The sequence below is a fragment of the Pongo abelii genome, chromosome 3 (assembly GCF_028885655.2).
Source record: "Pongo abelii isolate AG06213 chromosome 3, NHGRI_mPonAbe1-v2.0_pri, whole genome shotgun sequence".
In the NCBI taxonomy this organism is placed as follows: Eukaryota; Metazoa; Chordata; class Mammalia; order Primates; family Hominidae; genus Pongo; species Pongo abelii.
Genome location: NC_071988.2, coordinates 173532597 through 173545231, shown reverse-complemented (window position 1 = coordinate 173545231; position 12635 = coordinate 173532597). Strand labels below are relative to the sequence as shown.

At 46.1% G+C, this 12635-nt stretch overlaps 1 protein-coding gene across 2 annotated transcripts in view; it reads left to right on the top strand.

Annotated features, from left to right (window-relative positions):
• GATB (glutamyl-tRNA amidotransferase subunit B) overlaps window positions 1-9779 on the top strand; it is a 94430-nt gene extending 84651 nt beyond the window's left edge. For both annotated transcript variants that reach the window (XM_002815216.5, XM_009240372.4), the window contains 3 exons: window positions 783-861; window positions 7742-7876; window positions 9332-9779. In XM_002815216.5, the coding sequence (XP_002815262.3) occupies window positions 783-861; window positions 7742-7876; window positions 9332-9460 (343 nt within the window). In that variant the 3' untranslated portion in view covers window positions 9461-9779. The remainder of the gene's footprint in view (window positions 1-782; window positions 862-7741; window positions 7877-9331) is intronic.
• The last annotated feature ends 2856 nt before the right edge of the window (window positions 9780-12635 follow it).

Here is a 12635-nt window from a genome sequence, read left to right as displayed (position 1 = left end):
AGAAAACCATACATTTTAAAAGAAATAGTTTGTAATTCACTGTTGTCTTTTGCATAATTTAGGCACTCACCCCTACCATTAATTCACCTTCAAGTGAATTAATGACACTTCACTGTTTCACTATGCTTGGATGCCCCTGACCTTTTATATCATGGGATATTGGCAAATAAGTCACATCCTAGAAATATAGGTATAGTGGATTCTAGGCCCTTCTGTGTCCAGAAAGCTGTGTGAGCCTGGAGAAGAGAGTTATGTATCAGGTTCCTGAGGATGGATGAAAATGTGGCTGGTAGTCATTGTGTTCCCTTGCAGAAAATCTTTTACAATTTAAAGGAATTTATATTTGCACAGAAACAGTCAGAAACGTGACTTTGTTAGCTGGTTGTTTTTTTTTTAGGTAATTTTTAGGCTGATCTTTCAGTTGAAAATATTTAATTACTGGAGTTTGTTTTCCCTTTCCTGTTGTGGTTCATGAATTTTGCAGCCACCTCCTTTTCTTGACTAATTACACTGAGCAGTTGTCTGTTGCTACAACTTCTGCCAAACAGCTGTTATTGTTGGGTGATGAAAGAAAGAACACTAGTCACAAAAATTTGTTATATCCTAAGATATAAAATAAATAAATAAAATAAAAGAGAGCCCAGTTGGCCTGCTGTTTTCATCCCTAGGCATGGGTCTGATATTTACCCCCATGAGAGCAAGTGTTCTGATTCTGAACAGCCATTCATGGATGCCCTGACAGTGTGCAATGTGAATGTGTTTTCTCTTTTGGTGGCCACCAGTCCTGTCACACCCTCTGCACTCGCTGAGCTTCTTGACCTGCTGGACAGCAGAACGATTTCTTCATCAGCAGCTAAACAGGTATGTCCACACTCCCAACAGCTTCTGACTGTGCCACTGTCCCAAGAAATGTTTTCTGTGACACCCAAATGCCATCACTGAGTGACTTTCATCATGGAAGTATTAAATGCTGGTAGTGGTGTTTTTAATGCTGAAAGGTAGGAACATTTTATTTAGCAAGGATATGAAGCCAGTATGTGCAATACAGGCAGTTTGCTTCTCGTCATCATCGCTAACCTGGGGAAATAGTTATTGTCTGGTCTTGCCCTGAACATCTCCGCCTGACATGTCTCCCCTAGCCCTTTTACACCTGAGAACTTTCCCTCATGCCCAAGGCAGCCTCAGCTCAGCTCTCAGCCTGCTGGGGCTCTTCTTCCGCCCCCACACCGCCTCCCAGCCAGTCCCAGGGCTTCCTTGTCCCTGCTGCATGGTTGCCCTTGGACAGTCTGTCCTCAGCAAGGAGGGTGAAGTCAGACTGTGCACTTTGTAGGTAAAATGTTACAGACATGCCCAGTGTGTGAAAACTCGAAAAATAGCATCATCCTAAGCAGCCTTTTGTCTGTCTGTACCTCTGCCTAAGTGCTGGGCAGGTGAAAGACTCGTGGAATTCAGAATATTCTTACAAATACATACCCAGAGGGCCGGGCACAGTGGCTCACGCCTGTCATCCCAGCACTTTGGGAGGCTGAGGTGAGTGGATCATGATGTCAGGAGTTTGAGACCAGCCTGGTCAACATGGCCAAACCATCTCTACTAAAAATACAAAAATTAGCTGAGTGTGGTGGCGGGCACCTGTAATCCCAGCTACTTGGGAGGCTGATACAGGAGAATCACTTCAACTAGGGAGGTGGAGATTGCAGTAAGCCAAGATCATCGCGCCACTGCACTCCAGCCTGAGTGACAGAGCGAGACTCCATCTCAAAAAACAAAAACAAAAACAAAAAAACACACATAACCAGAAACATCAAGAACACCAAGGCGGCTGCCTCATCTCAGCTTCAGAGATCGCAGCTGTCAATGCTTCAGCCAGAAGTTTAATGTTATTTTAATGGTGCCTTTTGCATGTAATGTTTATCTGCACCGACAGTAGTGGCAGGTTACAAAGGGAGGCCTGGAGAAAGTGGCTGCTTTGGGATAATTATGAGGCACCATAGCGCACGCACCGGGCTGGGTGCTGTGGAACTGGAGACGGGACTAATAAAAGCTCTGTTTACCCACCTCGAGTGAGGCTGTCAACTACAGGGACCTCACCACGTTTAGGAAAGGCTCTTGCTTGTCTGGATGTCAGGGGAATACAAATGTTTTTGACAATGCTGAGCAGTTGCAGGAAGATTAGATGGCCTGAGGGCAGAAAAAAAACACTATATATATATAGAGAGAGAAGAACACATGAGTTATTGCACATGAAATGAAAGAAGGGAAAAACCTTCCCCTTTTCCTACTCATCCTGCCCCACAACACAACAGAACAAAACACCTAGTGCGGTGAATAAGATAGTTCCAGTAAGAAGAAATGAAAAATGTTGGAAGACGCTGACAGCTGGGTTCAGATGTAGGGACGCTTTCAGATTTTATCAGCTTCCAGCATGTTTAAAGGAGGTGACTTCTGTGAGGCAGTCAAGTGAAAATACAAGCCTGGCTAGAAGGGTGTCTAGCGTGTGTTGCTTAAGGGGGCCCCGTTATGTATCATTGCCTTGGGGTTTTTTTGTTTCTCTACCTTTTGTTTTCTGTTTTTAGGAAATTACTGATTTTCTGGGGGAAAGTAATATATGTTGATTATACAAAATATAAGTAATGTAGAAAAACAAAGATTCTCAGGTTCTACCACCTTGAAATAACTACCTTTAATATTAGATGAACATCATGAAGGAACAAGGGGGAGGAGGGAGGAAGGATAGCAATAAAGACTTTCAAAAACTGAACTTGCAGTGTACTTTTTTTTAGTTTATTTCTTATTAATTATATAGTGTCAAACATTTTATCTGGATATTTTATGTATTTATTGACTTTGTATTATTTATTTATTTTTATTTTATCTGGACATTTTATGAAAAGTACATCTGTGTTGCGGCACGCATCAGTCCTTCACCCCTTTTTAGGGCTAAATGGGGCTGCTCGTCTGCCGAGCCCCTCCACCATTGTATGGACACACTCCATTTTGTCTGTCCATTCGTCAGTTGATGGACATTTGAGTTGTTTCCACAGTTTGGCTGTTAGGAATAATGCAGCCTTAAACATTCATGTACAAGTGTTTGCACATAGGCTGGGTGTATACCTATAGGAATGGAATTTCTGGGTCATATGGTAATGCTGTGTTTCATTCATATAATGAGGAAGTGCCAGACTGTATTCTAAAATGGCCACACCATCTTACAGTCTCACCTGCAGTGTGTGAGGGTTCCAGTTGCTCCATGTCCTCACCAGCACTTGTTATTGTCCATCTTTTTGATTCTATAGCCATCCTAGTGGGTGTGAAGTCGTATCAGGGAGGATTTGATTTGCATTTCCATAATCTGTTGAGAATATTTTTGTATCTTATTTATAGTGTACTTTTTTAAAAAAGAAAAAATGTGTTACAGATATTTTTTTCCAAATTTAATAGAAGAGTCCAAGCATGGCTTGGGTTTTAGAAAGCTGTGGGCCAGAACAGAGACTCTCTGATCCTACTGGTTATTGGTGTTGCCTCTGGCAGAACTGGAAGAGGCTCCATTAAGTGATTAGATAGATGACCAGGGGATAAGGAAGAAAGGTGACTGAGTGACTTACTCCTAGGGATGACAGACACACAGAAAGAAGAATCCTGTCCTGAGAGCAGAATTCCGAATTCCAAAGAACCTCCCGCTTTGTGCTCTAATTGGTTATGAATCTGCCCTTCTCTGCCTGTCTCTCACCCACTTCCTTGTGCATTATCTTCATTCCTTCTGCCTTTCACTGCACCCTCCTCCCAGGTGTCCTGCCAGTGCTCCCGACATTTACAAACCTCATCCCTTCCACACCCCAGAGCCAGGGGAGTTAAGAGGTTGCTGCCACAAAGCAGCCCTGTTCTTCAGAATCAGAAATAGAAGCTGGGAAATTATATATCATCATGAGCAGCTATCTCCTGGGAACTGTAGACAAAAGCATCCCGTGTGCCCCTCACAAGACCCAGGCTGTGTATTGAAGTGGCAGGTGGCACCCCGTCTCCTCCCCTCACTAAAGACAGGCTCAGCTTGGACACATCAGACTCCCAAACTGTCAGAGTTACAGCTAACCTGAAAACAGCCTTCCAGGATTCCCAAGCCTCTTGTGACTCGCCCTGGATGTTGTCCAGACAGCTGGTCAGTCATGGTTCAAGGGAAATTGCATGGGGTGTAGGTGTACGAAGGAGATCCTTCATACACGTCTGGAAACAGATGCAGATGATCCACCATCCCCTGAGGATCGTCCAGTTAACGTTTCTGGAATTGGGTGCCGCAGAGATGGAAATCGCGTTTAACACACAAGCGTTCCATAATAACCAATCTCTTGTCTACTTTGTGGTCTGCTTTAAAGAGAAATCGCCAGAAACCTTTTAATGTACAAAATGTTATATATCATGCACCAAAGCTGTATTACAAATGACTAGATGTCTTTTTCTTTTAGTGCTTCAGTTATCTGCAGTTTACTGGGCCCCGCTTTCTTACGGGCTTGGGTTGATGTGGGTGCCTTTCTAGAACAGTAAACTTTCACAATACTTGCCTTTGACCAAAAAAGGGACTCCCTTCTCTGTAACTGTCACAGCTCCCTCCCTGCCATGTCCCTTGAACAGGTCTTTCCTCCATATCCTGACCTTGGAAACCCAGGACAGGCAGGGAGAGGCTAGAGGCTTGTGTGCTTTCCTTCAGGATACTTCAAAAATAGCTTCAGCTAGAAACAGTTGGGTGGCAGCTAAGAGGGTATGTAAATTAGTCCTCAGGGAACCAAAGGCCGAGTCTCTGCCCCATGTGTCAGAGCCGGCTCCAGTGTGTGTGTGTGATGGGGAGTTCCCAGCTTGCATTACCCAGTACTCCTGGTCAGCCATTTATTAACACAGAGGCCCAGCACTGTGCTAGAAATTCCTTGTTACGTCTGTTTGTCTTGGGTAGGCAGCAGCAGGGCCTGGGAGCTGCACTCCTGGCTGGAAACAGTTGCACTTGGATATCACTTCTCAGGGTGTGATTAAACACAGACAAAAGCTGCGGATTTATGCTGCAGCACGGGGCTCGGCAGCCACAGAGGCCACTCTGTGAGCGTCAAGAGGGCCAGGAGCAGGAGAGTCTGGCCTGGAGACAGGGCCGTGCCACTACCACCCGGTGGCTCCCACCCTCCTGGACTCCAGCCAGGAGTGCACAATCCTTGTCTTAAATAGGATTGAGCAGAGGATGGGACAACCAGCGTCTGTTGTATAAGCCTAGGGGGCTGGGGACTGGGGGCCTCGACTGTCACGGCCACTGCACTAATTTGTGGAGTTAACTAACATTATGTATTCTAACTCTGGGAGGAAAGGACATTTCAGCCACCGGGCTCCCATGTGTTCCAGGAGGCTGCTGAATGATGTTTCTCTAGCATCACTGCTTGGTACCACCCCGCCTGGCCCTCCTTCTCGGGGAGCAGCCAGCCTCTGCGTTTGAAGGCATCTGTCCTAGAGGTGCACTGCTTCTCCTTGTGAATGGTGTGATTGGAAGTGATCTCCAAGCACTCCGCCACTCTTCCGCTTATTTTGGCCCAGGCAAATCCAGCCAGCATTTGAGCTGTGGGTCCCGTCAGGCAGAGGCTGGCTCTCTGGCCAGCCTGCTCAGGGTCTGCCGTGTGCTTCCCGCCGCAGCAGCTACCACAGGGGCAGAGAAATCACTCCCTGGTCTGTGTCTGCAGAGGCAGACCCAGGAGTGGCCCCGCCTACTTCCAGGCACAGGCTGCTCGTCCGCCTGGTTTTCCTGGAGGGAACTGCCGTGTAGATTTTTCATGAGCAAGTCCTTACAGGTGGTTTCTGTTTTGAGTCAGGTTTTCAGCTAGAAGCTTTTTTGGGAGTCTGTGCAGATGAACAAAATCAACACTGGTCAAAGTGTAGATATCTACGAGGAGGGGATAATTAAATTATGATAAATACATCTGATGGATACTAGATCTTTTTATTAAGAAAGTACTTCTGTGATAAATGAAAAAAAGCAGGACACAAACTGAATATACGTTATGATCACAAGTATGTTACAAAACAGAAAGAAAAAGATGGGAAGGAAAAACACCAAAATACTAACATTGGTTTTCTTGAGAAAATGGGAATTCCGGTGATCTCTTTTGATCTCTCCTGTATTTCCTTATATTTTCTGCAGTGAATGTGTATTAACTTTTATCATTAGAAAATGATTTTTAAAATTTAAGTCCTAGTTCAAAAAATAAACGTGTCAGAGAAAGGGGGCAGACGGACTCCTCAGACTTACAGGGCAGCTCCATGGAACGCCATCCAGGTCCCCAGTGCTTCTGCTGCCAGCACTCCACTCATAAGCATGTTGAGAGTGAGGAAGTTTCTTCCTGCTTCTGTGCCCCGCTTTCTCCCAATGGTTTCCTCATTGTCAGGCCACGTACACATCTGCTGAACTGAGTTGGAGGCATGTGCGTTCTGTATTTTTCTAAGCGTAGGGCCAGGCTTTTCCTGAGCAGTCGGGCAGCGGCAGAGGGGTGTCCTGTAGGGAGCTTACCCAGGACCTGCCAAGCACACCTCCTTGGCCACAGTCACGGCGCACGTTCTGAGGCACCAGGTTGAAGGCGCAGTGCCTGTCCCAGCAGTGATAAGTATTTGTAGTTTGTTTTGATTCAGATTGGGGAAGTCTTTGAGCCCTGCTGAGACTCAGAGCATCTGCCTTTTATTTGCTTTGCTGTTCTTGCTAATTATGGAAGAGCTCTGTTTTTCCAGGAGGAATGGTTCCTAGTTGGCCCGTTCTCGGCCACCAAGGTAACAGGGAATGTTCAGTGTTCAGTCATGACTGTGGGCTGGACGGAGGTGGCGCTGGCGGGAGACCAACAGAGGAAGCCCTCCTCCCCGCCCCCAATTCTGCTTTTCGCTAGAAGACAAGAGGAATGAGGAAAACAGCTACCATAGGAAATGCCTTCCTTGAAAATGGTTTCCTTTTTCTCGGGTTTGATGAGTTTGGGGATTTGTTGTTGTCATTATTGAAGTAAAAAAATACACCAACCATTAGCGTTCATTATCCTAGTCTGATTTGGGTCCAGCTCTACCTGTAGGAGATGAATGTGGTAGGCCAGGGGGCCCCTGTGGATTCTAATTTATGTTTTCAGTTGTTTGCCATTTTGTATCTTCATTACGGGGCTACTTTCCTGCCCCCCTAAAGTCATCTTTCCCAGCATGCTGTTTCTGGACTTTATTTAGTACCATGGTTACCTCCTGCAGGCTGTGTGGTCCCATCCTTCACCAAAATGTCACCTCAATTAATTCGGTGGCCATGAGACAGATCCATCACTGGCCCTCCGACTCCTGTCAGCAGGCGCCCATGAGTGATGGGCATCTCCACGCCTCCTACGGCCCCCCCTCCCGTGTGGAATCAGCCAGGCAGGACTCACCATCCCTCTGGGCACGGGGGCACCTGGCTGGCCCGAGTCCTCTCACACCCTATGCTGAGGGAGACTTCAGCCTCAGGAGGAGACCCCGGGCACATTCATTCCACCTAGCTGGCCTTGTTCCCCAGCCCTGCATTCAGGGATGCCTCAGGAGAGCCAACGCTCTGGCAGGGCAGCCAGGTGCCCTTTCCCTTTGGGCCAGGCCCAGGCAGTGGGGTCTTAATTGAATCTGCTCATTCCCACCCCAGCTTCGCACAGCACAGCAGTGCAAATGGAGCTGGCAGAAGAGCTGACTTCTCATTTCTCTTTCCTCTCCCTTCTCTGGCCCATAGGTGTTTAAGGAACTGTGGAAGAGGGAAGGCAAGACTCCAGGGCAGATTGTTTCAGAAAAGCAGCTTGAACTGATGCAGGACCAGGGGGCACTGGAGCAGCTCTGCCACTCTGTGATGGAGGCCCATCCTCAAGTGGTGAGTATCTCGGGCAGGGGAGAGGGCCAGAACCAGCCCTAGGACACGCCCAAGAGCCTCGCCATCGCTCCCTGTGGCAGCCCAGAGGCTCTTCCTAAGAATGGCTGGCCCAGTTTCATCAACAATTCCCTCATTGTCATCTTTTTAGTTAAGGTCAGAAGAGATGAAATAGGTGGATATTGGAAACACACAACTTCTTTTCCTATAAGGAGGATGCCACCCCTGGAGTTTACTCTCCGTGGAGGTGTAGTTTAAAAGGGTGTCAGCAAGCTCACGAAATCCAAGCTGTGACCTCCCGGGTGTGTCGCCCTCTCCCAGGGTTGGCATTTTGAATCCGTTGTGGTTAGCGCTACTTCCTAAGGACCTCCCAGTAAGGAACCAGCAGGTGTGCCTGCAGAGCAGGGAGAGTACAGGAACTTCAGCTTCATGCTTCTAAGAGGTGGGAAGAAAGGCAGAAGGGAAAAGTATTTATAAATTGTGGAGAAAATCCCTGACAGGAGCATGGCTGAAAACCAGGTCATTTTGTGTTCTTAGCACAGCACAAGACATAAAAGCTAAAATGAGTGGCATCCCTCCCTCCCCAAGTCTAATCATATTGTCTAGAGATATTTTTCAGTGGGGAAAAAAAATTGTCAGCGTCTTTTTCAGAATAATACCCACCCACCCATCAGCTTGCCGGAGACACTCACAGCTCTGTAAAGAGCTCTCGATAAGGAAAATTAGCCTGCACCGGGCCTTCACAGCCTCGTCTTCCTGCCTCATCTGTGGTGACTGATAAAGACGTGCTAGTAGTTTCAGGCTTGTTCTGTGGCACTTGAGTGCAGATCCTCATGTCATTGCCCTTGGAGACACTGCAGAGCAGGAGGTCACGTGGTGGCCCTAACAGTCAGTGGCTATTTGATAGGAATTCAGCGCCTCCTGGCTTCCTCACTCCCCCTGCCCACACAGCACACTCCCCCCACCCAGCGCTCCGGAAGACTCGGCCAGTGTGTAGATCTGCTTTCTGATAAAGGGATCTTCTTGATGGGGAGCAGGGGGAGAAGGAAAGCCGCACATTTCAGCTGAACGTCACTGAGAATCAGAGAGGTGTCCTCACTGATTAGACTCAGTGATTCATCTCAGAGAGATTATCCCTCCCCAGACTCAGTGTCCTCGGTCCTTGTGGTGTCCCAGAGGAGAGGGCCCTGGATCCGGATCACGTGCCAGCTTCTCTGGCTTTCGGCAATCACTTCTTGCTCATTTTAATCAGAAAGCAGAGTAGCAAAAATCTCCTTTGACAGGAGCCTAGAAACCTGCTCAGAAGTTAGGCCCCTCCCCTTTTTCTGTTCTTCATTTTATGTCTAATACTAGTGGAAGTAAGCAGAATTTAATTTTCAGTAAACTTAAGCCTTAGTTTGGGATTTGGGGGCATGAGTCTCTTCATTTTCTCCTCTTAAGTAATTTCTGTCTTTCTAGGTAATGGATGTGAAGAAGGGAAACCCCAGAGCTGTAAATAAACTGATTGGGTTGGTCCGGAAAGCGACACAAAGCCGAGCAGATCCAGTCATGATAAAGGAGATCCTGGAGAAGAAGATGTCATTGTGAGATGTTTGGGGTCCCCTTGCCCAAGGGAGAACAGTGCAGCCTGACTGGGAACAGGATCCCGTGAAAGCTGATGCTCATGTGCCCTGCGAGCTGCCTCTCAATCCCTGTCCCGAGCCACAGCTATGGCGTTAATGTCACCAGTGTTCTCACCCTCTAGGCCCTGTGCCTGGAGGTGCCTCCACAGCTGACCAGCAGCCACCCCGCCTGCTTCATCCACATCAGGAGGGTCCGGTGATGGCTGCAGCAGTGGTTAAGGAGTAACACCTTCTTGTATTAAGGAATTTTAAACTAAATAAAATGTATGTTAGAGATACTGTTACCCATTCTAAGAAAACTTTTCATTCTGCAGTTCCTTCCACAAATATTTTTGAGCAGCTCCTAAGGGCCAGCCATTGTTGTAGGCGATGGGCATTAGCAGTGGTCAAGAGAGACTGTAATTTGGATGTATTGTTTTCAGACCTTAACACAGGTTAACAAAGATGAAAACACAACCAAATAAACTGGCACAGGATAAACACAACATTTGTTTAAGGAGGTCTCAAGAGGGTGGGGAAGGAAGATATTATTAGAATTAATCAACCTATCGACTGAGTGGAAGTGATATTGCCTGTTCAACTCCCTACCCATCCCAGAAGGCACAGTCTGAGAATAAATGAATTAAAAAAATAAGTTTTCCAATAAATTTAATCAATAAAATATATACTGAAATATCACATAAAAATTAACTTACACTTCAAAGATTGTGCAGTTGACAACTCCCCCAAATCCCCCAACCCTCAGGCCAAACAAGATAAAAAGAAACAAGAAAAAAGTTGTTGTAACATGAAATTGACTTGTTTTGCTTGGAAATAAGATTATAAATTAGTAAATCAAAATCTTGACCTCTCATGATAATCGTGGTGTGCTGCAGGCATCACGATGAAGGCGGGGCTGTCTGCACTCCTGTGCTTGTGACACTAATACTGTTCTCTCCACTGCACTGGAGCACCCCTTTGTTCGGTATATATGCCTTTGTTACCTCTGACTCATGTGGCTTAAAGACCAGTTTTGCAAATGATGTTTTTTAAAAGCATACTTGTCAAAACTGTGATGTAAGAGAATAAAATCCTTGGAGGCCTTGATTTGAAGCTGTGAACCTGTAGCCTGCCAAGGACAGTAAAAACATTCCCGTTGTGAATGCTGCTCCAGAAGCAGCTGAGGAACTAGAAAAAAGTGGACACCCCTCCATCACCAGTTCAGTGACTCATGCTTCCTGGCTTGCACAGTTGCTCAGGACTTTCCTGAGAGTGATGAGAAAGGTGCCTGTCTTCCCCAGCCCAAAAGGTAGACAGAGAAAGGTAACCAGTTGTGTGGTTCATTTTGGACAGGCATGAGGAGGTGGCTTTTTAAAAAAATATCTTTTAAAAAAATTAGTGACAGAATTTTAAGAGACTATGTGACCTTACCCAGGAAGCGCCAGGTGCCCCGCATCCTGTTGCGGTTCTGAAAACTACTGGGTCTAAAGTAACATGATTTTCACTAAACCTCTCTACAAGACAGTAAGGCTGAAGCAGTTCTGTCCTCACTCTGCAAGTCTGAATTACAAATGGGCAAAGGTGGTCTGAGACTGGAGTCTGACAGGATCTTTATTTTGTAAGAAAGGATAAGGTTCAGTTTCGTTTTATAAATTCCATTTTCACCAAAAGTTCTGGCTTCTTGGTGAGTAAACCTTACAGAAAGCATTGAAGATCTTTCCAGACCATTTAAAATTAAGGGCTTACTTAAAAGGGGGTGCAGCCAGATAAAGACAGTTTACCAAAACTATTATGTCAAGTGAAAACTGTATTAAGGACTGATTATTCCCAGAGGAAGATGCCATCGTTAAAGCACTTGATTTGTCCAGGCTGATTCTCATTCAGCTCTGACAACTGCCTGTTGTCTTGAATGCCAGCTTCTGAAATCCTGAAAGCCAAACCTTGTAAGTTGATATCACTGCTGCTAGGAAAAAACCAAAGCATGGCTCTGACTGAAACCCGATGAGATATTCTAAAGATATGTTTACATTAACACCCCAAGAAATTCACAAAGATGGCTCTGCTTGTAAAGGAGCCTCAGTGAAATACAATTTTACATTCTTGCATGAGTGTGTGTTTAGTCTGGTCTACTGGTTCACTCTTGAGGGAGAAATCTCATTAAAATGTATGAGTTGGCGCCACAGGTGATGCCATTGCCATCTGTCTCAGGAATCCACACACCTGTAGGCTGGGTGTATAATGCTGAGGCTCTGACTAGAAGTTGGGAGTGTGCTGGAAAACTGGCTCTGCCCCAGGCTGGCTTGAACCAGCTCTGCCTGGTCAGGCCCAAACCCTGTGTTCTGTTGCCTGGGGAAGAGGTTGGAGGGTTCTGGTGGGAAGGCAGGAATGTGCCAGCCCTAGCACTCTGCATGCTACCTAACAGAGGGAGTATTCAGTAAAAGCTCGCTTACTGTATGAAACAAATTAATGGACAACCTTTTGTGGGGCTCTTTTGAAGAGACACTGGTGATACCAACTACTAGGCGTCTACATTCTGGGTCGTCTGGGTGTAGAAAAGAGCTGTTTAATCTCTGTCCAGGGTTACACATCAAAGTGAACTTCTGTTCCTTTCAAGGTGCAGGCCTAGGCCTAGGAAAAAGAACCTAGATCATTATTGCACCACAGTAAGGATATTTTAGCTGAGCTCCCCCACCCCACGTACATTTTAGTAATTATTGCTAAAATAATTACTAAGATGGCCACGAAGTTTCAGAAAGTACACACCCTCCTTCAGCTTGGAGTTGGTTAGTTCAGGACACAGCTTATGGCCATGACCCGCTATTTTATATTCTATCTTTCATTTCCATTGAATTTAGTTGCATAGTCTCTACATAGTGACTATTGGGGAAAAGCCACCAGATCTATCTGAAAGGCCATATTCTTTACCCATTACCAAAAGCAGCATGGAAGTGGCTGCCATGCCTCTTCAGCAGGTTTTAGACAAACATATTCATGGATTATTTGCAAATAGAGCTGACCCTTGCTTGTGAGGTGGGAAGCATCTGATTGAAACCCTTAGTCAAATAGCTTAGCAAGAGTCGTGTAAATAAGATTGTCAACACCAAATTCCCTCTTTTAAAATATCCACAGGGCAATAAGGGGCCTTGTTACAGGTGGGCCTT